This window comes from Sphaeramia orbicularis, chromosome 16 (genome assembly GCF_902148855.1).
Source record: "Sphaeramia orbicularis chromosome 16, fSphaOr1.1, whole genome shotgun sequence".
Classification (NCBI taxonomy): Eukaryota; Metazoa; Chordata; class Actinopteri; order Kurtiformes; family Apogonidae; genus Sphaeramia; species Sphaeramia orbicularis.
In genome coordinates this window covers 1,663,729-1,687,163 of record NC_043972.1, presented here as the reverse complement: position 1 = coordinate 1,687,163, position 23,435 = coordinate 1,663,729, and the positions used below count along the sequence as shown (strand labels likewise).

Sequence of the window (23,435 nt, the reverse complement as noted above, 5' to 3'; positions counted from 1 at the left end):
GCCACGTTATGTAATAAATTCCCATTATGTAATAAAAGTTCAAAATGTAATAAGAATGTCATGTCATCTTGTAATAAAGCTGCATTATGTAATAAACTGACACATTTTGTAATTAACTACCTCAGTGCATTATGTAGTAAATGTTTTCACATTATGTAGTAAGTTATTACAGTTTGAGAAATTTATTACAAAATGCACTTGACACATTTTTATTTAAAAAAAAAAGTAATAACATGGTTCATTATGTAATAACAATCCAAATTAATATAATTTCAGAGCAATTTAGGAGAATTTAGTCACAGGAGCTCCAGGTAATGGAATCAGAACTTTAACCACACAGTTTAAAGATTAATTTAGCACATTATATTTTCCTGAAAATAAAAATGTGTCAAGTGCATTTTGTAATAAATTTTTCAAATTGTAATAACTTACTACATAATGTGAAAAAATTTACTACATAATGCACTGAGGTAGTTTATTACAAAATGCGTCAGTTCATTACATTATGCGGCTTTATTACAAGATGACGTGACATTCTTATTACATTTTGAACTTTTATTACATAATGGGAATTTATTACGTAATGCGGCTCAACAGGGAAACATCTCGAACACGCAGGATACCGGCCCCCGAAGACCAGGACTGGACTCCCCTGATGTTCACCAAACAGCCATAACATCATGGTCACTGACAGGTCAAGGGATATTCATTTGGATGAGCTCATTACAGTGGGACAGACATATTAGGCAGTAAGTGAACATGTAGGCAAGGCAAATGTATTTGTATAGCACCATTCACACACAAGGCAAAGTGCTTTACAAAGGCATAGAAACACAATCATATAGGACGATAGAATAAAACATTAAACAAAAGGGTAACACTTTACAATCAGTACACACTATGAAGCATTCGTTAAGCATTAACAAATACTGAATTCATCATTTATAAAGCAGATTTCTGACATGAATACTCATTAATATATGGTTTATAAGCACAGTTATAATAGTTTTACTCGTCATTAATAAGCTCATCTACAATGTGCTTAATGATTGTATTTTCATACTTTATAAATTATGGATTCAACATTTAAACATTTAGTTTTGCATCACTTACAAACCACTTATGATGTGCATTTCTGCTCACACATACACTATTCACACATGTACTAATGATTAGGGAATATGTTAGTGTGTATTTTACACAAACTCACACATTTATTTTCCGATAGATGTCCTATAAACAGTTCTTAATACAGGAATTCATTATTTCAGGTAGTTCTAAAGCACTTACTACTCATGAATTCAGTCTGTGGTGTGAGCTCATCTAAAGTGTGGACGATCTATGACATCTAAAGCATTTACAAATGAGATTTAAAGGTTGGCAATGCCTAAAAACTCCAAAAAGTCTCAGTTATTCTAACAAAGGAAAGACACAGCACATGGGATTATCAAACAAACTGCATGATCGAATCATTGATTGTGAATGATGAGTAAAACATTATAACTGGGCTTATAAACCATATACTAATGAGTATTCATGTCAGAAATATGCTTTATAAATAATGAATTTAGTGTTTATTAATGTACTAATGTACTTATTAATGATGAGTAAAACATTATAACTGTGCTTATAAACCATATATTAATGAGTATTCATGTCAGAAATATGCTTTATAAATAATGAATTCAATATTTGTTAATGCTTAACTAATAGTGTGTACTTATTATAAAGTGTTACCAACAAAAGGAAAGTGCAGAAAAGATCCTCTACTCCTGCAGAAACCACCGCCCCTGGGGTTACCTGCCTCGTTGTGACCGCAAATCGCTACTTGCGCCCCTCAGGACTCAAAGAATCCCAGAAGCTGAAGCGGTCAACAGCTTCTTTGTCAACAGCGGGTTAACCCTGCTGTCCCAGGTCTGAAACACCTTGAAGCCCAATCCGGTTGTTCCCCTGCACAAACTGTGGAACCCTGGCAGTGGCCCGAGCTGCCTGCCAGCACCTGTAAACCTGGTATACACACTTTTTAAACCTGAGTGGTGGAAAGAACCAAATTAGAACAAGAATAAGAGACAGGTCAAACAAAAGCTAAAAACACTCTTGATTAAAAGTAAGAATTTAATGTTAAATCACTCAAAACAGTTAAAATTGTCAGTTGCAGTGTAGGTATTAGAACTGAAAAAAAAAAAAAAAAAATAGTCATTGTGGTTGATTTGCTAGAAACAGCAAAATGGACAAGTGCATTAGCCAGCAGCTAATACACATGGACAAATACAGTATATGAGATCAGCCTCTTGCATCTCAAATATGAAGAAGACAGAACAACCACCTCAGTCCAACAAACATCAAAAACGCACCATTAATGAGGTCGATGTCGATTGGATTGAATGGATTACCACAAGAAGAAGAACTGAGGGCTGAAAGCCAGAGATTTACGAAAGCACTTTGTACCTGGGATTTAAAGGAGATTCCTAAATCCTAACTGGGATTTTCATTAACAACGAGGTTCATTTTAAAAAATAGTTGGTGCTCAATGTCTTTATGAGGGAAATGGGTCGTAGTCTGCACTGGTTTTTGACTCGCAGTCTTTAACAACACTACAGTCTTTCAATCTCAGTACATATATTACGATCAAAGAACACAACTATGCACACAATCATTGCATATAATCTTAAAAATGTTAACCCATTAAAATAAGAGACAGGATATATGATGACACATGGGGGAACATCTCTTTTTTTCTCCTGCCTGCCTGTCATTTCCCCAGATATAGATTAAATTGTACATAAATTGCCTTTCCATCACAGTCAACCATCTTTCTTCTTTCTTCCATGTGTGAATTGTGCTTCATCCAGGGTTTTTTAAGTTTTATCAGACATGCATGAGCTCCACTGACTTTTTTGCCTATTTTGTTATTTGCATTCAAATGTCTGTGGATATGGACATAGAAGCAGAGGAACACAGCGTCCTACACCCAACAGGCATGTAGAGAGATAGGACTCGACTGTGTGGAACGCTGCAGAGTTCAAGTCCGGCACTGGTCCAATCTGATCATTACAGAGTCATGCAATAACGGCTGTCTACCTATTAAAAAGAGATGCACTGAAATTGCCCGTGGCGCTTTTTTTTTGAACGAGGCTTTCTTGGTGTAGTGGCAGATCTGAATAATATGTGATTGTGCTGTGGAGGCGTTTGTAGCAAAAGCAGCAGGAAATACAAAGTAATGAAAAGGCTCAAGGATGAAGGATTAGTGCTTTTATGGCCTATTCATGCTGGCTAAGGACACACTATATTAAAGCCTGAGAGTGGAGATACACAATCAACAAGGTTGGTGCAGCACGGCAGACAAAAGAGGTGTTAAAAATGTATTCATTTGTCAACATCAAAAGCGTACATTCACTTTGTTTTCAGAGTGATTAAAATATTGTGTGATTAGACATGCAGGGGCCAGGTTTCTGTTGGGTAAATCTGCATGTATTCAGAGTTCATGTTTGTCTAGAGGGTGGTGCTGCACATGTCTTTGGCCCCTGAATCTACGGGGGTCTACCCCCTTTGGAACGTGAATATATCCGAGTTAGACTGAGTATTCAGATATCGTCTTCTGGATAGATCTGTGGGTCGATGGTGATGTTAACGTAAGCTCAAGGAGTGTTCAAAGTAGAAATGATTCATCTTCAGGGAGGCAGACAAGTTCTCTGGGTGATTCATGACTAGTGGTTTGTTTGGGTTTAATTTTTGGAAGACTGGTGTTGATTTATCAAGTTCAGATGAATAATATGAGACTGATTATGGCCTGTTTCAGCAGATGTCGTATTTTAGGTTATGTGTGAGAGACTAATAGGTGTTAAATGTGACAGTAAAAAAATTCGGTAGTGTGTCATCGTGGACACAACCAGAGGCAGACTCTTAGGACCTGATTTACTAAAGGCTTGTACATGTAGAAAGATGCACAAACTTGACTGCACACACAAAACATGTTGAAGCTTATCTACTAACAGGACACACTGAGCTTTGTGTCTCTCAAATGGACAAAATAGCACGTGCATACCCATTTGTTTGCCTTGATAAATATGCAATATTGGCATTTCTGCCAGAATGGGCAAAATTAGTGAGAGGAGTAGATGCAAATATTTATTTATAGATGTGATTTACCAAACTTGAAACTGATTGCAGTGGCTGATTTTGTGTCTATATTTAGCACGTCTGATATTCAGGTTTTAACTGGCACAGCTTCACACAAAACTGTCTGCAGTTGTTGTGGTGAGGAGACAGGATAGGCCCAACCAAAGGCAACGCAGAACCAATCTAATCTGATCATGTCAACATTTTTGGAATGACGGAAGAAAAAATAATTGAGATGTAGCACCTACCCACAATGTCATTTTAGAACTTCTAGACGAACGAGGCATGATTTGGGGCCAATCACAAAGAGGAGTCATGTGATGCCTTCTTTGACAAAACTACTCAACATTCCATTTCCGTGTGTCTGGATCATTCCAGTGCACTGTTTCCATTAGTGCTGGCATATCCCAGAGCAGTTTTTCCAGCATACTGTCTCCATGACAACAACCAGTTGCGCACGCAGAATCCTCATTTAAACAGGATCGGTCTCCAAGACTTTGCACCTGTTGTCATTTACGCAGGTAATCTTAGTTGATCACCTGTGACACGCAAATCAATAGCACACGCATTTTTAGTGCGAACAAGCAAATTTGGGATCTTAGTAAATCAGGCCCTTGGACTTTTTGAAGTCTTCCACAGCTGGTGGTCAGTCCTATGATGAGCCTAATATGAGTGTAGAAAGCTCTGTGGTTCAGGAATCATGTTTTTTACCTGAAGTTCTCCTTGACAGATTAACAGTCCAATAAAGAAAGGACCCAGAGTCAAGACAACCGGAGTTATTTAAACTCAATTTCTAATGTCAGTGTTTCTTTACCTGCTTCTTGTTTCTAGAAGTTGGTCTCCAGTAGCTCTTCGACATGTTGGATGTTGGTTGGTCGGATTGATGTCTGTATTTTTTATGTAGCATAATTGTTAATCCTCCCCTTGTAAGTCACGTTGGAAAAAAGTGTCTGCCAAATGCATAAATTTAATGTAAAATGAAACGGTTGAGGACATGCGTGACATGTCTCAACGCAGCAAGAATTTATGATCATAAATACCCGATCTGTCACAGGGATCAAAAATATGTCTGTGCTGAACTGGTGAGCAACTGTGTTTTTATTCCCAGATCTGATGTCAACACTCGCTATTATATGATATAGACAAGCACTTAGAGAAACTGTAGAACCTGTTGAAAGATAGAACAATTATCCTTACTCAGTCCTGTCATGAATGTGATCCATCTATTCATCTTTTGAGATGCCAATTTTCAGTTCTAATAACTAATGCAGCCTCCATAGTTTTCAACCAGGAAATGGGCAGAATAAATATGTGGTGGAAACGAAAAATGTCACATCATAGTCAGTTTGCATTAGGACTAAAATTAACACATGTGGTTTGCAGGTTTGCTGAAGTATGTTATGTAATTTGGTAGGGATTTTTTTTTTTACCTCTTTGGCGCAAATTATGGTGCAAAACAGGAATAAGATTAAAAAAAAAACAACTCCTAACATTTATTACAAAATAGGTCCACAGATTTTGTCAGTCCCATGTGAAAAGGGCTTTAGTCAAACTGTAGAGTACATATAAGACTGTCAAATAGTCACATGTTTCTTAGATGATTTTCGAGTGTATACTCGGCATCTGCAGGAAGAAGACTGCAGACAAGTGAGTGAAGACAGATGCATCCATTCATCCAAAGTCCAAAACTAATGGAACGTAAACTAACCTCTAGAAGTGTATGCCAGTCAGTGTATATCACTGAACTATCTTTAAAATTCATCCTGTGAATACAGTCGTATTTGTTGATTAGCAGTGGAGGTAAATTCCAGCTGAGGCTGATTGGATCATCATTAGCTGTGCTGGCATGTGGCTCTAAACAAAAACATTTACCTTAAATGTTAATAAGTCAGTGATGATATTACAGTCCATCCTGTGTAAGCCATGCATGAGGTATTATGAGTCTGTGCACTGTGGAAGAAATGGAAATATCAGGGTGAGAACAAGACCATTAAGGTTATTCAGTTAAACATTCCTTGTACATAGTAAAACTTTGTGTAACGTTAGTCACTTTTCTATTGGACATCTGCGCAAAACTTTACCGATAGTTACTAAATATCGAAAAAACAGAAGTGCGTAATGTCGGTTTTTCCATTAAATCACAAATGCAATGATTTGTTTATTTATTATCATGAGATGACATGAGAAGTCATTCCATAAGCATGGTGACAAACGTAAATATGGTGTTGATTTACAGATATATTCATTATTATTATATATTTCCCCTCTATCTCGTACTAAATTAAAAAATGGTCGGGTTTCCTGGTGTGTCCACACATGCTGCGACATATTTCTTCTTCTCCTCTTGTTGTAACGTCCGTCAGCATCTGTATTTTTAATTCACCTGACTCTAGTTGCAATAAAAGGTCTTTCCATTGCAGTTTTGTGTGATATACCATTTGTGCTACGCCCGAAAAACCACCTCTTGTTAGCGTAAAAACGTTTAATCGAAAAATGACACTTTTGGCGAAATTGTTGTTTTTCCATTAGGTCAATTTTTATGCGCAAGTTATATTTGCACAATTTGAGGGTCAGTGGAAAAGCAACTACTGATTGTCAGCAAACAAAATCATGTACTGATTAGGGCTGTTAGAAAATATCAGTTCTGCAATATATCGCGATATTTGATCTCACGATACTGTATCGAAATTAAAAAGTACTGTATGGATATTTTTAGGTATTTATTCAGATGCGGATTTTGTAAAGGTTCATTTTTGTTTTTTTTATTTTTCTTTTTTGTTTCTATTTTATTTATTCTTATTTCACACTCTTTTATTCAATAATGTTCGTTCCTTTGTTGGGATTGAACTCAAATCCTGTTCTGATGTTAGTTGTGAACTAATCGAATCTGAACATTTGAACAGGATCTGAAACTGGAATGTCTGGAAAACAGAATTTCAGTTGGAACACAGTTTGAACATTTTGTGACGGAACATTAGATCCTGTTGGGATCAAATACAAATGTGTTTAGTATTTGTGCAGATTTACGATGGAATTCAATTCTTCCAGGAAATAATCATTTAAAAAAAAAAGAAACAAACAAAAAATTGCCTTTTTAACAGTATCAAATCATATCATATTAAATCAATTTTATTTATATAGTGCCAAATCATAACAAAAGTTCTCTCCTGACACTTTACATATAGAGTCGGTCCAAACCAGACTGAAGCCAATTTACAGAAACCAACAGAATCGTCCAGGAGTAAACACTAGTGAGAGGAGACAGAGGAAGGAAAAAGGACCTTTAACAGCAGAAACCTGGAGCAGAACCAGACTGAGGAGGACAGAGGAGAGAGAGGGTTAAAGAGAGAGAGTAAAGGAGGAGAGAAAGAGAGAGGTATCATGGTATATCATGATATATCGTATCGTGATCCTAGTATTGTGATTTGTATCCTATCACCAGATTCTTGCCGATACACAGCCCTAGTACTGATGGTCAAATGCTTGGTAACTTCTGAATCCCTAATCCTATCAGTACATGTAAATATATCAGGTAAAAGTCAGTTTCTCCTCTTTTCATGGTCATCACATATGACCCGTTTGGACGCTCAGAGGCTCCGCAGTGAACACAGAAACACCGTCATCTTCTACAACATTGAGCCCGTTTACATGACCATAAAAATCCGATAAATGGGAGTAATCCGATAATTGCCGTAATCCACAGGTGTCAAACATGTGGCCCCGGGGCCAAATCCAGCCCGCCAAAGGGTCCAATCTGGCCCACGAATTTGTAAAAAACTGCAAAAATTACACTGAAGATATGAACAATCAATGGAGTTAAAATCATTTTATTTCAGGTTCCACATGCAGACAAACGAGGAGAACCAGTCAAATATTATCATGACAACTTAGAAATAATGACAACTCCAAATTTTCTCTGTTTTTTTGGTGTAAAAAAGTAAAATTACATGAAAATGTTTTACATGACCAAACTATACGTTTACAAAAAATGTGAATAACCTGAACAAATATGAACAAACGGAAATGTTTTAAGAAAAGTAAATGCAATTTGACCTATATTCTGCCTGTTACTAAATGTGTTGTGCCTTCGTAGATCTGATCTGTAATGCATATGTAGAAATGATAAGTCGAGGCAGAATATTGATAAAATTGTTCTTATATTTCTCAATAAATTTCATTTTTTTCAGCTTATTCACATCCTTTTTGTTTGGAGAGTTTGTAAATGTAAATATTGACATAACTGAATGTCATTTTTTGCACTAAAACCATTTGCAGTTGTCATTATTTATTGGTTCTCATGCTAGTATTGGACTGGTCCGGCCCACTGCAGATTAAATTGGGCTGAATGTGGAACCTGCAAGAAAATGAGTCTGACAGCCCTGCCGTAATCAGATGCAGTGTGTTTACATGCACTTCAGAAATGCGATAATCGAAAAACCCCTGACAAACGAGAGCAAAAGTCCAAACATCAGACCTTCGTAGATGCGTGTGTTTTGTTATTGAATCTTTACATACAGTGTATTTTCTACCTTTAAATAACCCAAAGGATTCAGAACATTTAGCCACCCAGTGCCATCCATTGAGCCAACCGGCTGCCGTTGTTAAGTTCAAAAGTTAATTCTCTACAAGCTCAAGTGGTGTAGTAATTATCAGAGGCTATCACAACACAAAACAGGGAGACGCCTTTAACCACATCTCTGAACTGATTGGAGCCCTTTCACTCTCACAACACAAAAACAATCAATAGCACTCTCACTGTTATCAGCCAGTTGTAAATATATGTGGGTAATTATGTGGCGATACCAAATATTTGAAACCCCCCAGTTCATTAAACACGTTCTGTCTGCTCTCATTAACTGCAGGGGTATTGACAGCCTTTAACGGAGGTCCTGCTGTTGTATCAGAGTGAACTATTAGACCAATACAGGCCCTGGAAACATGGGGGGGGGGGGGTTCGCTGTCAGTGCTGTGTTTGCTGAGCTGCAGTGGGAACAACAGTCTGGCCTTTTATTAACCCTTTCATACACAGTGGTCACTCCAGTGGTCAGTTCTTCTCCAGCTGTTCTCTTGTATATTCATGGGTTTTGTTGTTTTAGTTCCATATCAGCCAACACAGTGGACACGAACGCACCGTCCCATAATAATACACTGACATTCAGACCAGTTCTGTCACTTCACTGTTCTTCATAAACCTGATCTGCACTGACATGTTTGAGTGGAAATCAATTGCTTGTTATTGTTAATAGACTGTAATTAACCATTTTTCTTAAACAAAAAGTTTTTTTTTTTTTTTTTTTTGCATATTATCTCCATAAAGTGAATAATAACTAATATTAGAGTATGTTAACCCTTTCATGCATTGTGGTCACTACAGTGGACAGTTATTCAAAGCTGTTGTATATTCATGGGTTTTGTTGTTTCAGTTCCATGTCAGCCAACACAGTGGACACTAATGCACCATCCCATAATACACTCACATTCAGACCATACTGTAACTGTGCTGTTCTAGATAAACCTGATCCTCACTGACATGTTTAAGTGTAAATCAGTTGTTAATTGTTATTTATTTATTTTTGCATATTATCTCCATGAAGTGAGTAATAACTAACATTAGAATAGCCTATGTTAAAATGTGAGAAAACATCAGATTAGCAGCATTAATAATGTTTTTATTTCATTGTTTTCATATCACTTTCTGAAATTGGGATTTAAACACGTTTCTTTACTTCAGAAATATAATGCATGGACATTTTTGTAACTCAATAAAAAAAAAAAAAAAAAACTTGATTGCATTGTTTTTTTCATGCCCAAGGAGGAATAAAAACACTCCATAAAAAATTTTGACTAAGGTTCTCATAATTCATGCATGAAAGGGTTAAAATGTGACAAAACATCAGATTAGCAGCATTTTTAAAAATTATTTCATAGTTTTCACACAGTATATCAGTAAATCCATGTTTCTTTGCTTCAAAAATTAAACACATGATGTCCAGCTGAGTGGATATTTTTGCAACTCCATGAAAAAAAGGTTCATAAAAAAAATTTCAATCGCATTGTTTTTTTCAGGCCTAAAGAATAAAAACACTCAGGAAAAATAACTTGATTAGGGTCAAAAGACGGTATTCCAAATCTCTCTGACAGGTCATTTTAGAGACAATTTGGCCCATATTTTTACTTTTAAATTTGTTTTTGCTTTAGTTGGACCATAAGGGATTATCCAAAACAAGGAACTACTTTATATTGAAATAAATGTTGAAATGGCGATCAATTAAAGTTCACTCTCTGACGGAACATGACTGTGTTTGGACCCATTAAGGTTCTCATAATTCATGCATGAAAGGGTTAAACCCATTATGATTCAGCAAGTTGGACACAAAGATTAGAAGAAAGTACAGTTTACTGCTCTCTACGGTGTGTATAAAGGTGGATTTGGAAAATTAGGGTCAAGTGGATGTGCGCGGATACGGGGTTTTGTTTGTTTGATTAAAACCAGAAATACACAATGTGTTTATTGGAATCATTTCTGTCGTCATATCCTCAGTGAATGCCACTGAAAACTACAATCAATACAATTATTAAATGAGTGAAATGAAGTAGATTAGATTTATTTGCCACTGCAACATAATGTGTCACATATGTCTGTTCATACAACAGCAAATTAATGATTTATTTCAATGATTCTGTAATTTTTAATCAATAGACTGCCTGTTAAAAAGTGAATATCAGATTTATCATTATATTTTTATGCTAGTATCATTATTATTAGCTGTTAACCTCCTGAGACCCAGGAAAGTACAAGTTTGGGCTTTTTTTAAAATTACTGTTAAATAATAGCCTATATGGGAAACATCAAGATGCAACAGTTTTGTTTTGTTGTTGTTGTTTTCAGGTTTTTTTCATGGAATGTCCTTTGCAGTGGATGGCATTTATTTATTTATTTATTTATTTATTTAGTTAGTTAGTTAGTTAGTTAGTTAGTTTGTTTATTTGTTTATTTATTACGCTGTGACACTCTGGTCCTCTATAGAGGATAAAAATGCATTGCTGGGTCTCAGGAATTTAATAGTAATAACTGAGACAATGTCCAGTGTAATGATGTTTAATTCAATATATGACCTTCATTTAATCTTGCAATGTACTGAGGTCAAGGCCTCATTTGCAAAAAAAAAAAAGACAAAACACAAAACTGAACATATAAAATTGTTAAGTTATTGCTCTTTCTACATGGTAATAAGTGGTGATAAAACCAACAAAATAAAACAAAAAAAAAAAATATATGGAAACATTTAAACTGGCTAAAATACAAACAGTTATCAATAAAATATAATGAAATTAAAAAAATGTTCTTACCCTAAGGATATAAATGATGTAATCCTAAGCATTTTCTTCCATGTTTACAGCTGCAGCTGTAAAAACAGGCAGTACTTACCACATAATAAAATCATTTAAGTGCGTTTTATGGGTACCCTTATTAAAAGATAGAAATGCATCGATATATGAATATAAAAGACCAATAAGGGCTTTATAAATACGTAAAATCCTGTGTTTATCAGACCTTAAACAGACAGATTACCATCCAACTTTTGCATTCAGTTCACGATGGAGAATAGTGTAGTTATCAGCAGTATTAAATCTGAAACCACAGTAATAAACAGCATCCACTGAGCTGATGGTCACCATAATCCAATTACACCTCGGCTGTACGTCAGCATCAGTATTTAACATGTACAATGTTTTATGTTCTCCTTGGTATTTTTAAAGGAAACTAAATTTGGTGCTTTTGAAGACTCCCATGTTCTTTCTTTTCTTTTTTCAACACTGCAAAAAAAGAGTAACTTTTCAGAGAGATTTAAGAACTGATTTTTAGACAACAGACCCTGAAAATCTTATTTCAAGAAATCTTACCAAGATAATTTTCACTTGTTGTGTTGGCAGATTTTTTTTTTTTACTTGAATTAAGCCAAAAAAAATTTTGAAAATTAAGCAAAAAAAAAATCTGCCAATGGAACAAATGAAAATTATCTTGGTAAGATTTCTTGAAATAAGATTTTCAGGATCTATTGTCTAAAAATCAGTTCTTATATCTCACTGCAAAGTTACTCTGTAGGTGATTATGTCTTATTTTAAGTGTGAAGTGTGATAGAAATGAGAAAAATGCACTTGGTAAGATTTAGATATTTGCAGTGAAAGCCTAACGTTGCTGTAATATTATAAAAAAAAAAAAAAAAAAAAAAAAAAACAACACAAAAAGCCATCCAGACTTGTCATTTGGCCAAATTTATAAGTTCCAAAATAATAATATTATATAAAGACTATATAAAGATTTTTCTAATGTTTTTTTTTTCCACTGTGTTTCTTAATTAAGGACATGAAAGATTACATTATTACATTTCCAAATGTACACTGGTTTTAATCCTGTTTTAATTGTTTTTTTAATTTTGGTTTGCTCTGGGCCATGGTTTCTGTTTATCCAGTGTAACCATCCATTTTCAGACATACTGGAAGGGAATGTTTTGGGCTTTTGGGATTCCCGGTGCAATCACATGTTCATGGTGATATTTAAGAACATTTCCACTACAAGTGTGAGCTCACCAAGTAAAATATTATCATAACCAACCAGTGGCTGTTGATGGTTTTGTCTGTTTGTGTTTAAGACTGAATGAACATCAGCAGTGCAGCCCCTTATAAAAGTCAGGTTTTCATGTTTCCAAATCACTTCAGCCCTTTTACCATCACATCATATCACTGTCATTACCTTTTTGTTAAGCATTTAATTGTTGAAATACGGTCTGATTTTCAGTCACTGTTTGATAGAAAAGTGGTGAAATATAACAATTTATTGATTCCATGCAGCCCTAAAATGAACTAAAACCTATCCAGTGTTGCAAATTGAGGATCAGCTTTTTTTTCTTTTTTTTCTTTTTTTAAATCTGTACTTTTTAGCTTACCGGCCGTCATGCAGCTTCTGGCGTCGGCGTCTGTCATCGTCCGTTGTCATCTATTGTCGTCTGTCATCACCGTCTGTCATCGTCGTCTGTCGCCGCCTGTGGTCGTCTGTCATTGTCGTCTGTTGTCCTCTGTCGTTGTCTGTCATCGTCATCTGTCATTGTCCTCTGCCGTCGTCTGTTGTCATCTGTCATCGTCTGTCGACGTCTGTCATCGTCGTCTGTTGTCCTGTGTCGTTGTCTTTTATCGTCATCTGTCATGGTCATCTGTGGTCGTCTGTCATTGTCATCAGTTGTCCTGTGTCGTTGTCTTTCATCGTCATCTGTGATTGTCATCTGTTGTCGTCTGTCATTGTCGTCTGTCGTCGTCTGTCATCGCCTGTCATCATTGTCTGTCGTCATCTGTCGTCACCTGTCATTGTCGTCCGTCGTTGTCATCGTCCATCGTTGTCTGTAGTCGTCTGCCGTCATCGTCTGGCGTCTGTTACAAAACTTTCAATCATCTTCATCTCTGAAACTACAATTCCGATTGACTTCAAACTTGGTATACAGCTTCTTTATGATGATGTCAGCAAAAGTTAGTGAAATTATTTGGATCCGGATCTGATTCTGGATTTGGTGCCACTTTGAAAAATTTCCCCATTATAACAGATAGGAAGTGGATTGATCCAATAAATCAGTATCAATGATATCAAGTGTGAATTTGAATTTTTTACAGATCTAATTGGAATATGAGCAAAACATGGATTATTTCTGTATTAGAATAAATACACAGAACTGGGTGAGAATAAATGGATCTGGATACATTTCCCAAAGCTTTTCATTTGGCCGCTCAGCTCCAGGGCCATTGGTCCGATTTTTACCGTACCAGACTGAACTGTAACAGACCATTCTTCCACCAGACCTCTTTGCTTTATATCGTTGCATTAAAACACCCAGTTAACGCATGTGTTCTTCGTCTCCTCAGACAGCATCGAAGACTACATCCAGACCGCGTCGTCCAATGTGGATTCAGCCAATCAGGAGCTTGCGAAGGCCAACCATTACCAGGTACTTAAAGCCTCTGAATATTCTGTGTGTGCTGGTTTTCGCTCTGTTTTAATGGTATGTACTGGCCTGAGCTCTGGCATTGTAATGCAGTCACAAGAAGCTTAGCGTGATCAGCCATGCAAACTGGGACTTTACTAACTAGATTACACAGCTTTATCACATCCCCCACTAGCATAATAACAGAGATGATGTAATTTCATGTCATACTTTACTTGCTTTTGGCTCCGGATGTATTAATTGTATTTAGACACAGAAAACATAAAAAGCTTGCCTGGAGTCTTATAAAACACCAAACCACACGCTGGATGTACTGTAATTCCAATTCCATAACTAAGTGTTACTTCTACTGAGATAATGGTTATACATTTGCAGTTTTGTTTTTACAAGAATATTGACTTTGAGAGGAAACTACATTAATGGGATACAACTGCAGTTAGAAATTAAATAGAATGTGTGTTTTTTTGTTGTTTTGTGTGGTTTATTTTCCCTGTGGTTTTTGGAATGGCTTAAATTTCCACTTCACAGCCCATATTGGAGGGACATTTTATGAGATGCCCAAGGGTCTGCTTTCACTCTTTCTTTTTAAGGAAATGTTTGTCTTCTGCACTTCTGTCATGGACTATCTCAGTAGGCCAGAGCTCAGTGTGGCTGTGTGGAGTGTAGGCCTCTGGCTATGGGAAATAATATATCGACTCAAGTGTCACCGGGTTAATAAAGAATATAGGTTTTTACATGTGCATCCGTATTATCTACCAGTAACATTACGTGACAACTGCACACACTTTTATCCAGTTGTATTGAATAAGAAAAAAGTCTTCTAGAAACTGTTTTAACCCATAAAGACCCAAACACCAGCGACCAAAAGCAAAATGTTTAACCCTTAAATCCAATCCAACTTTATTTGTGAAGCACTTTAAAACAATCTCAGTGGACCAACATGCTGTGCAGAAAAATAACTAAAAACTACAATGACAGTAAAATACAAGAATAGATTAAAAGACATAGAACAATTATAAAAAAAAAAAAAAAAAAAAAGAAATAAAAATAAAGAAATAAGACCCAAACCTCCACCTTTAACCTGAAACATCTACTGATCTAAACTGTTTAATGCCTTTTGGACCCATTTGGATGTTCAGAGGCTCGGTAGTTACCGTGGAAACACTGTCATCTTCTACAACATTGATTCTCCAGTCAAACCCATGGAGTTGGATCAATGACAGTGGATGGACACACTGGGTTTATGTTCAGTTAATGACGGATTGGACTAACAAGACACTGTTTATTCAGTTTTCTCTGTTTCTGATATAATAACCTTTTATTAATTTGAGTTTTCATGAATGTCTAAATTAAAAATAGAAAATTAAATATAGGAAAATACATGATTTTGCAGTGAAAAATGCACATTTATTTGGAAACTGCCACAAAAGTAGCACTGGGTCTTTACGGGTTAATACCTGTTGATCCATTAATACATGGTGATAAATTGCTGAAGAAATGTTAAAAAGAGTGAAAATTTTATTTGGATGGGTTAATAACTGTTGATCCATTAATATTATCGACACATGTAAATAAATGGTGTAAAATATAGTTTGTTGTATTTTCACGGTCATCAGATATGACCCATTTAGACGTTCAGAGGTTCTGTTGTTACCATGGAAACACCGTCATCTTCTACAACATTGATTCACCAGTAAAACCCATGACAGTGGATGGACACACTTGTTTTATGTTCAGTTAATGACATATTTTACTGAAAAAGTCACTTTTTCTTCATTTTTCTCAATAACCATCAACTTTAATTTGAGCTTTTATCAACACCTACATGATCAGAACATTAAATATTGGAAAATACCTGATTTTCACTGGAAAAATGTAAAATACAGATGATTATTTTGTAATAAGTGGTGTTAAATCACTTAAGAAATGTTAAATACAGAGGAAAAATCATTTGGGAACTGCCACAAAAGTAGCACTGGGTCTTTATGGGTTAATTTCACAACTTAATTGTATTTATTTATGCCAGGAGGATCTATTCTGTTCATGCAAACATTTGGAATATGTGCATGGATTTTGAACATTGTATCAATCGCTGTTCCGTGTGAAAACGCTTGCTGGACACTTCCCCGAGTCTGTCATGACTGCAGTGGCTTCTGTCTGTCCCTCTACACTGCTGCTCTACTAGCGAGCGAACAAATGAGCGAATGGCAACAGCTTTCCCATTAATTGTCATTTCATTATCTCAAGGAGAGCTGAGCCGTGACCGAGCTCACACTGAGCAATTTAGCTCTCCGCCAATCCAGACAGCCGCTGTCTTTGCAGAGGCATAACAGCTGAATGGAAGGAAAACAACAAAGAGGAGATGGATAGACAGACGGGACCCCAGTTAGACAGACGGAATGACGGACGCAAATCCATATTCTGCTCACTTCTACCAATAGAGAAACTCTGGATTGTGGATATGTTCGTGAGATACGTATGAATGCCGACCCTTATAATCTGGAAATAGCTTTAAGATACTGTTCTGAGCCTGAAATGATTAATATTCAACTGACATTTCACCTGCTTTCAGCTGACATCTGTCTTTCTCTTACCACGGCTGTAAAACTTCACCTTCATATAAAAAAACACTGATTTTTAAAGTCAAACCGTTCTGTACTTTCATCTGTTTCATTACAGGCATTCAGTGTGTTTACGTCCACTCTTCCACTGGTCATATAAACAGAATATCCAAGTATGGAAAGTAGGGCTGCACAGTTAATTGTTAAAAGATCGCAATCTTGATTCACACATGTATGCGATCTCATTTCTAAACACGGACGATTTTTAAGCATTTTATTTCACGGCTGCATTACAAAAAAATGCCCACAAACGCAGAACCACCACCGCCTCCTCCCTCAACCAATGGTAAAGTGTCTTTAATAACACGTGACCTGCTGCTGTCGGCTGGAGTTGAGTGAAGAAAGAGTGAATGACAGAAGGAACGACTGCAGTAAAGAGAGGGAAAAGGATGAAAACCCCAGTGGGAGGGGCCAGAGTCCCCCACCTGAACTCCTGCACAATTAAGGTTCACATTCGTCGGCGTTCATCTCATGTTGGTCTTTTCTGTCGTCCAGATCCAAGTGTGTTTTCATTTTCACTTCTCTGACTTCTGTTCTTCTTCTCCTTTTCTTTTCTTTGCCAGTGACGATAACTCGGCCTTTAACCAAGAATCAAAAGTCTCACCCTCTACAAAAATTATATATTAAAAATATTCCGTTGTGCTGCTGGGAAGTTTTTTTGCGCAGCAAACTTTCACAGATCAGCTGACGTCGCTTAGCAACCAGGACCATCAGTGCAGTGTTTCCTCTGGTCAGGTTTATCCACGCACCACACCAAACATTTCAGACAGAACACCATCACCGTCCTGCAGTATACATATGTATAATATATAATAGACCAGGACAGGAGGGGAGGGGGAAGGGAAGTGAACAGAAAGTTTCACTTTCCCTTCTGTGGGGGGGGGGCACAGACCGCCCCGCCCCATACCACCATAGTATAAGTAGGAGGGAAACACACGCACGCATGGATAACCGGCTGAAACACAGGCGTGTGCAACCCCCTCAGCCGAACTGTGCACATGCAGCTGAGCCCCCCCCCCCCCACACACACACACACACACACACACACACACACACACACACCGACCTAAACGCACACGCGTGCACCCCCCACTGGAACATGCACGTGCCCCCCCCCCCCCCCCCCCCCCCATTTCACACAGCCGCACCGACAGATCAGTTCCATGGCAAACACTGTGTAAGTGAGCGGACGACTGCAGAGTGACATGACAGATGTGACTCACAGGTAACAGAACCCATTTTCTTTGACAGCGGTGAAATAAACGTTTTGTGAAAAAAATCGTGCCAGAGAATCGTGATCTCAATTCTAAGCAAAAGAATCGTGATTCACATTTTTGCCAGAATCGTGCAGCCCTAATGGAAAGTGTGGAAAAGTATGGAATTTGATTTTATAAATTTCCAGGTCTGGAATAGTATGGAAAATGGAAACAAATGTAAGGGAAAATATTCATGTTTCCAAGTTTGTTACCACTGTTCTGTTTTCTAAAACATAAAATTATGAATGACACAGATTTTTGTGGCAACTTTCAAATGAATTTTTCTCTAGCTGTGACCTTAATCACCATTTATTATACTATTATCTTCTGAATGTTTCATTGAGTCAGATTTTTTCTACACTTAACCCTTTAAACCCTAAGCCTAAAGTGGTCTGTCTGGACTTTTTTGTTCTTATTTTGGTTATAAAATAGTTAGAAAATATGCTGAGTGAGTCCTTTTGGCCAGTTTTCCAGAGCACTGAGAACTTTTAAAATCCAGCAGTCATTTATAATTTACTGCATGTTATAATACTGCTACAACAGCCAGCTTCTAGTACAGGCATGAGTGAAGTTACTGTAATGACCCCATAAAACCTAGAAGGTGCAATGTCTCAGGTTTCAGAAACCACTGGAATTTTTCCACTTGGACAAACAGTGAAAGAGTTACCGCCATCCAAAATGCATATGCGCATGGTGTGTCAGGACACGTCAGGTTTTAAAGAGTTAATTTACTGATTATGTAGATGTTCACAAAGGGTCAGAGTAAATGTAAAGGCTGCTGTGTCAATACACAGAAAACTGAAAATGTATAATTAACTAAACATAAAAACAACTGTCTCCATCCACTGTCATTTGTTAAACTTCATGGGTTTTACTGGTGAATCAGTGTTTTCAAACATGACAGTGTTTCCACGGTAACTACGGAGCCTGTGAACGTCCAAATGGGTCATATCTGATGACCATAAAAAGACGACAAACTACATTTTAGCTGAATTATTTACATGTATAGTTAGAATTAGTGCTTCAATAGGAATTAAAGCTTTAACATTTAGAAGTCATCAAACATTTTAGATCCGTCGATCCTTTTGGTCACCAGCCGCTGTTAACGTCTTTCAGCATTAAAATATTATGCATGGATGGCTGCACGGGAGCAAGTATATTAGTGGAATAGTCATTTCCAGTGTCCATGTAAACATCTTATTAGCTATAATATCTTTTTTCCAAATAAAACATGACTCTTTTAGTCACAGCCTACATTCAGGGGATACTTATTTCACCTCTCAAAAGAATGAACGCTGCAGTGCTTGATGGTGTTTTGCGTCACTGAGTAATAAAAAAAAAAAACATACTGACCTTTCTGCATATTATTATATTCAAGTGGTCTGTTGAAAACCTACTCCATGGTGCAGGTTTGTGGTTAATCACAGGTGTTTTCAGCTATGAAGGTTGGAGAAGTGACTGGCAAATGTAATTATGGATCACTGATCAGGTCCTGTCACACACAACCTGTTCCAACATGAAAGTTTGGAAAAGTGGCTTCAGTTTTCCATAACAGCAGGAAACACCATCAGGTTCAGCTCATATTTGTATTTTGTTTAGTGTTGATGTGAATTCAGGAGGAAGGTGGATGCATATTATCAGATTATGGTATTTTATCAACCTGGTTTTGGCGCATGTCATTTAACAATTTCATGCACAGTGGTCACTCCAGTGGTCACTCCAGTGGTCACTCCAGTGGTCAGTTCTTCTCCAGCTCTTCTCTTGTATATTCATGGGTTTTGTTGTTTTAGTTCCATATCAGCCAACACAGTGGACACTCATGCACCATCCCATAATACACTGACATTGATAACATTACTGTAACTTTGCTGTTCTTGATAAACTTTTTTTTTTTTTTTTAATTTGCACATAATAAAAACAGCAATGGAGAAAAACATTCAAACAAGTAAAATTGTGCAGGAGAGGTTAGAAGCCAAAAAAGAAGGCTTATATGAATACCTCCCCCGAAATGAACAATACACAAAAAAAGAATTGAAAAATACAATATAACTGAAATAATAAACTAAAATAGAAACAATAAAAAAAACTTCATCTAACATATTTGAGTGTAAATCAATTCCTTGCGGTTGTTATTAGACTGTAATTACAACAAAAGTTTTTGTTTTTTTTTGCACGTTATTTCAATGAAGTGAGTAATGACTAGCATCAGAGTATATTAAAATGTGAGAAAACATCACATTACCAGCATTATTTCATAGTTTTCACAGTAAATACATGTTTTTTTTTGCTTCAAAAATTAAACGCATGGTGTCCAGCTGAGTGGATATTTTTGCAACTCCATGAAAAATAGATTAATTAAAAAAAAAAAAAAATTATTGCATTGTTGTTTTTTTTTAATGCCTAAAGAGGAATAAAATCACTCAAGAAAAAAATAATCTTGATTAAGGTTCTTGTAATTCATGCATGAAAGGGTTAAAAAAGTAAATAAATAAATAAATAAACACTACCAGTCAAACATTTGGACTCACCTTCTCATTTAAATGATATGAGATGGACCGCAGATGGCCGACCCGTGCTCAGCTTCACTGGGAACTCCTTCAGGACTGTTGGAAAACATTTCAGGTGACGACCTCATGAAGCTCATTGAGAGAACACCAAGAATGTGCAAAACAGTAAGGAAAGCAAAGTGTGGCTATTTAGAAGAATCTAAAATATAAAACGTGTTTTGAGTTATGTCACACTTTTTTAAACTACGTAATTCCATTTGTGTTCAGTCACAGTTCTGATACCTTCAGTCGTGGCTTTTCCATTGGACATCTGCGCAAAACTGTACCGATATTTACTAAATGTCAAAAAACAGAAGTGCGTAATGTCATTTTTTCCATTAAATCACAAATGCGATGATTTGTTTATTTATTATTGCGAGATGACATAAGAAGTCATTCCAGAAACATGGAGACGAATGTAAATATGGTGTTGATTTACAGATAGATTCATTATTATTATATATTATCCCTCTATCCCGTACTAAATTAAAAAATGATTTGGTTTCCTGGTGTGTCCACACATACCACGCCATGTTTTTTTTTTTTTTTAATTCTTCTTCTTCCCTTGTTGTAACGTCCGTCAGCATCATTTTTTTTTTTTTTTATTCACATGACTCTAGTTGCAGATAAAGGTCTTTCCATTGCAGTTTTCTGTGATATACCATTTGTCCTATGGCTGAAAAACCACCTCTTGCCAGCGCAAAAACTTTTATTCGAAAAACAATCGCTTAGGCAAAATTGTCGTTTTTCCATTCGGTAAATTTTTAGGCACAAGTTCTATTCACACAATTTAAGGGTCAATGGAAAAGTGACTAATGAGAATCTACAATGTAAATAGCCATGAAAATAAAGAAAAAACAGGTGTGTCCAAACTTTTGACTGGTATTGTATAGGGCTGTGTATTGGTAAGAATCAGGCGATACGATACAAATCACAATACTATGATCACGATATGATATATCATGATATATCATGATACTATTAAGAAGGCAATTTTTTGTTTGTTTCTTTTTTAAAAAAATGATTATTTCCTTGAAAAACTGAATTCCATCAGAAATCTGCACAAATACTAAACACATTTGTATTTGATCCCAACAGGATCTAATGTTCTGTCACCAAATGTTCCAACTGTGTTCAAACTGAAATTATATTTTACAGACATTCCAGTTTCAGATCCTGTTCAAATGTTCAGATTCTATTAGTTCACAACTAACATCAGAACAGGATTTGAGTTCAGTCCAAACAAAGGAACCAACATTATTGAATAAAAGAGTGTGAAATAAGAATAAAGAAAATATTAAAAAAAAAAAAAAAAAAAAATGAACCTTCACAAAATCTGCATCTGAATAAATACCTAAAAATATCCATACAGTACTTTGTGATATTGATACAGTATTGTGAAAGGAAATATCGCGATATATTGCAGAACTGATATTTTCTTCCAGCCCTAGTAGTGTACATTTATAGAGCTTTTATGAAGGTCTCAGACACTGAAATAATCAGTAAAACCAGCTCCGTCTCTGTCTCTGAGTTTGTTTAATAGATATAAACATATAGCTGTGGAGGAGAGCCCGTCCTCCAGCACTGCTGTAGGTGGTCGATCCACGACAGAAGACTGCGATAGTGATAGATGTAGGAATTCTGAGTGATAGCAACATCAGGAAGAAGGAACACAACTAGCTACAGAAACACCAAGGACTATTAACAAAAATAGATAGATAGATAGATAGATAGATAGATAGATAGATAGATAGATAGATAGATAGATAGATAGATAGATAGATAGATAGATAGATAGATAGATAGATAGATAGATAGATAGATAGATAGATAGATAGATAGATAGATAGATAGATAGCAAATATTTCTGCAGTATTCTGGCGTACATGTGTCATGTTTGTCTTTCTTTTGTCATTCTGAAAACCTTTAGTCTGAACTGTGGTCTGATTCAGGTTCTCCAGACCAGATGTGGAGGCTCCAGCAGTATGTGTCTGAGTTCTGGCATATGTGTGGTGAACTACAGACTGGGCACAGAGCGGATCCAGTATAAGGATGGTATGGCATGTTTATGGCAAGACAGAAGACTGACTAAAGAGCACCAACATCTGATTCCATATGTGGATGTGTTTTGGTTGTGTTTGGCATATTTCTGTAAAGCCAAAGCACTGCACAAAGAGTGGGAATTTCTACCCAGAAGAAAACCCACTTCATTTTAAAAACATGATCAACACACATTTGGGGTGAATTTTAGCCTCTCTTTGGGTCCGTTTTGGCTACTTTTTGGCTGGATTGTGGGGATTTGGGGCTTTTCTGGGACAATTATGGCTGTATTTTGTTGTAATTATCCAAATTACGTCCAAAAATAACGAAGCGAGACTCTCAGTTTAAAAATACGCATTCATTTTACTGCGTGCGGCAACTTGAAAACACATACAACTTTTCTCACAACTCGTGGCATACATACACCTACTTCCATGAAAATTTCCTATGCTTCTTGGGTAATGCTAAGCCTCATGGGAAACGTAGTTATCTTAATCCTAGCATTCACTATGGCTTATTTTAGCTCAACTTTTAACATAAATCACAAATGAAATATACTGTATATTTTACTCTGAAATAAATTAACATGAAATTGCATATATATCATGAAATTATAATAAATCCAAACACAAATTACTTGTACTTTATCTTTCCCCAAATAAAGTCACAACATATTTTGGAAGTCCACAATGAGCTTTGGGTGAATTTTGGCTTCCTTCTGCTTTGATTTTGGCTTGACTATTTTGGGCCATTTAGGGCCCGTACATCCGCCCAGAACTTTACCAAATGGCATGCCAGTTTTGGGCCAGATTTAAGCCATAATGATTTTGCTATCAGGGTATGCTTCAGTGAATACATTTA

General features: G+C 36.4%; 1 protein-coding gene across 2 annotated transcripts in view; it reads left to right on the top strand.

Moving 5' to 3' along the window:
- tsnare1 (T-SNARE Domain Containing 1) overlaps positions 1-23,435 on the top strand; it is a 379,373-nt gene that overhangs the window by 254,601 nt on the left and 101,337 nt on the right. For both annotated transcript variants that reach the window (XM_030159005.1, XM_030159004.1), the window contains one exon: positions 14,032-14,114. In XM_030159005.1, the coding sequence (XP_030014865.1) occupies positions 14,032-14,114 (83 nt within the window). Of the gene's footprint in view, positions 1-14,031; positions 14,115-23,435 lie in introns of those variants that run through there.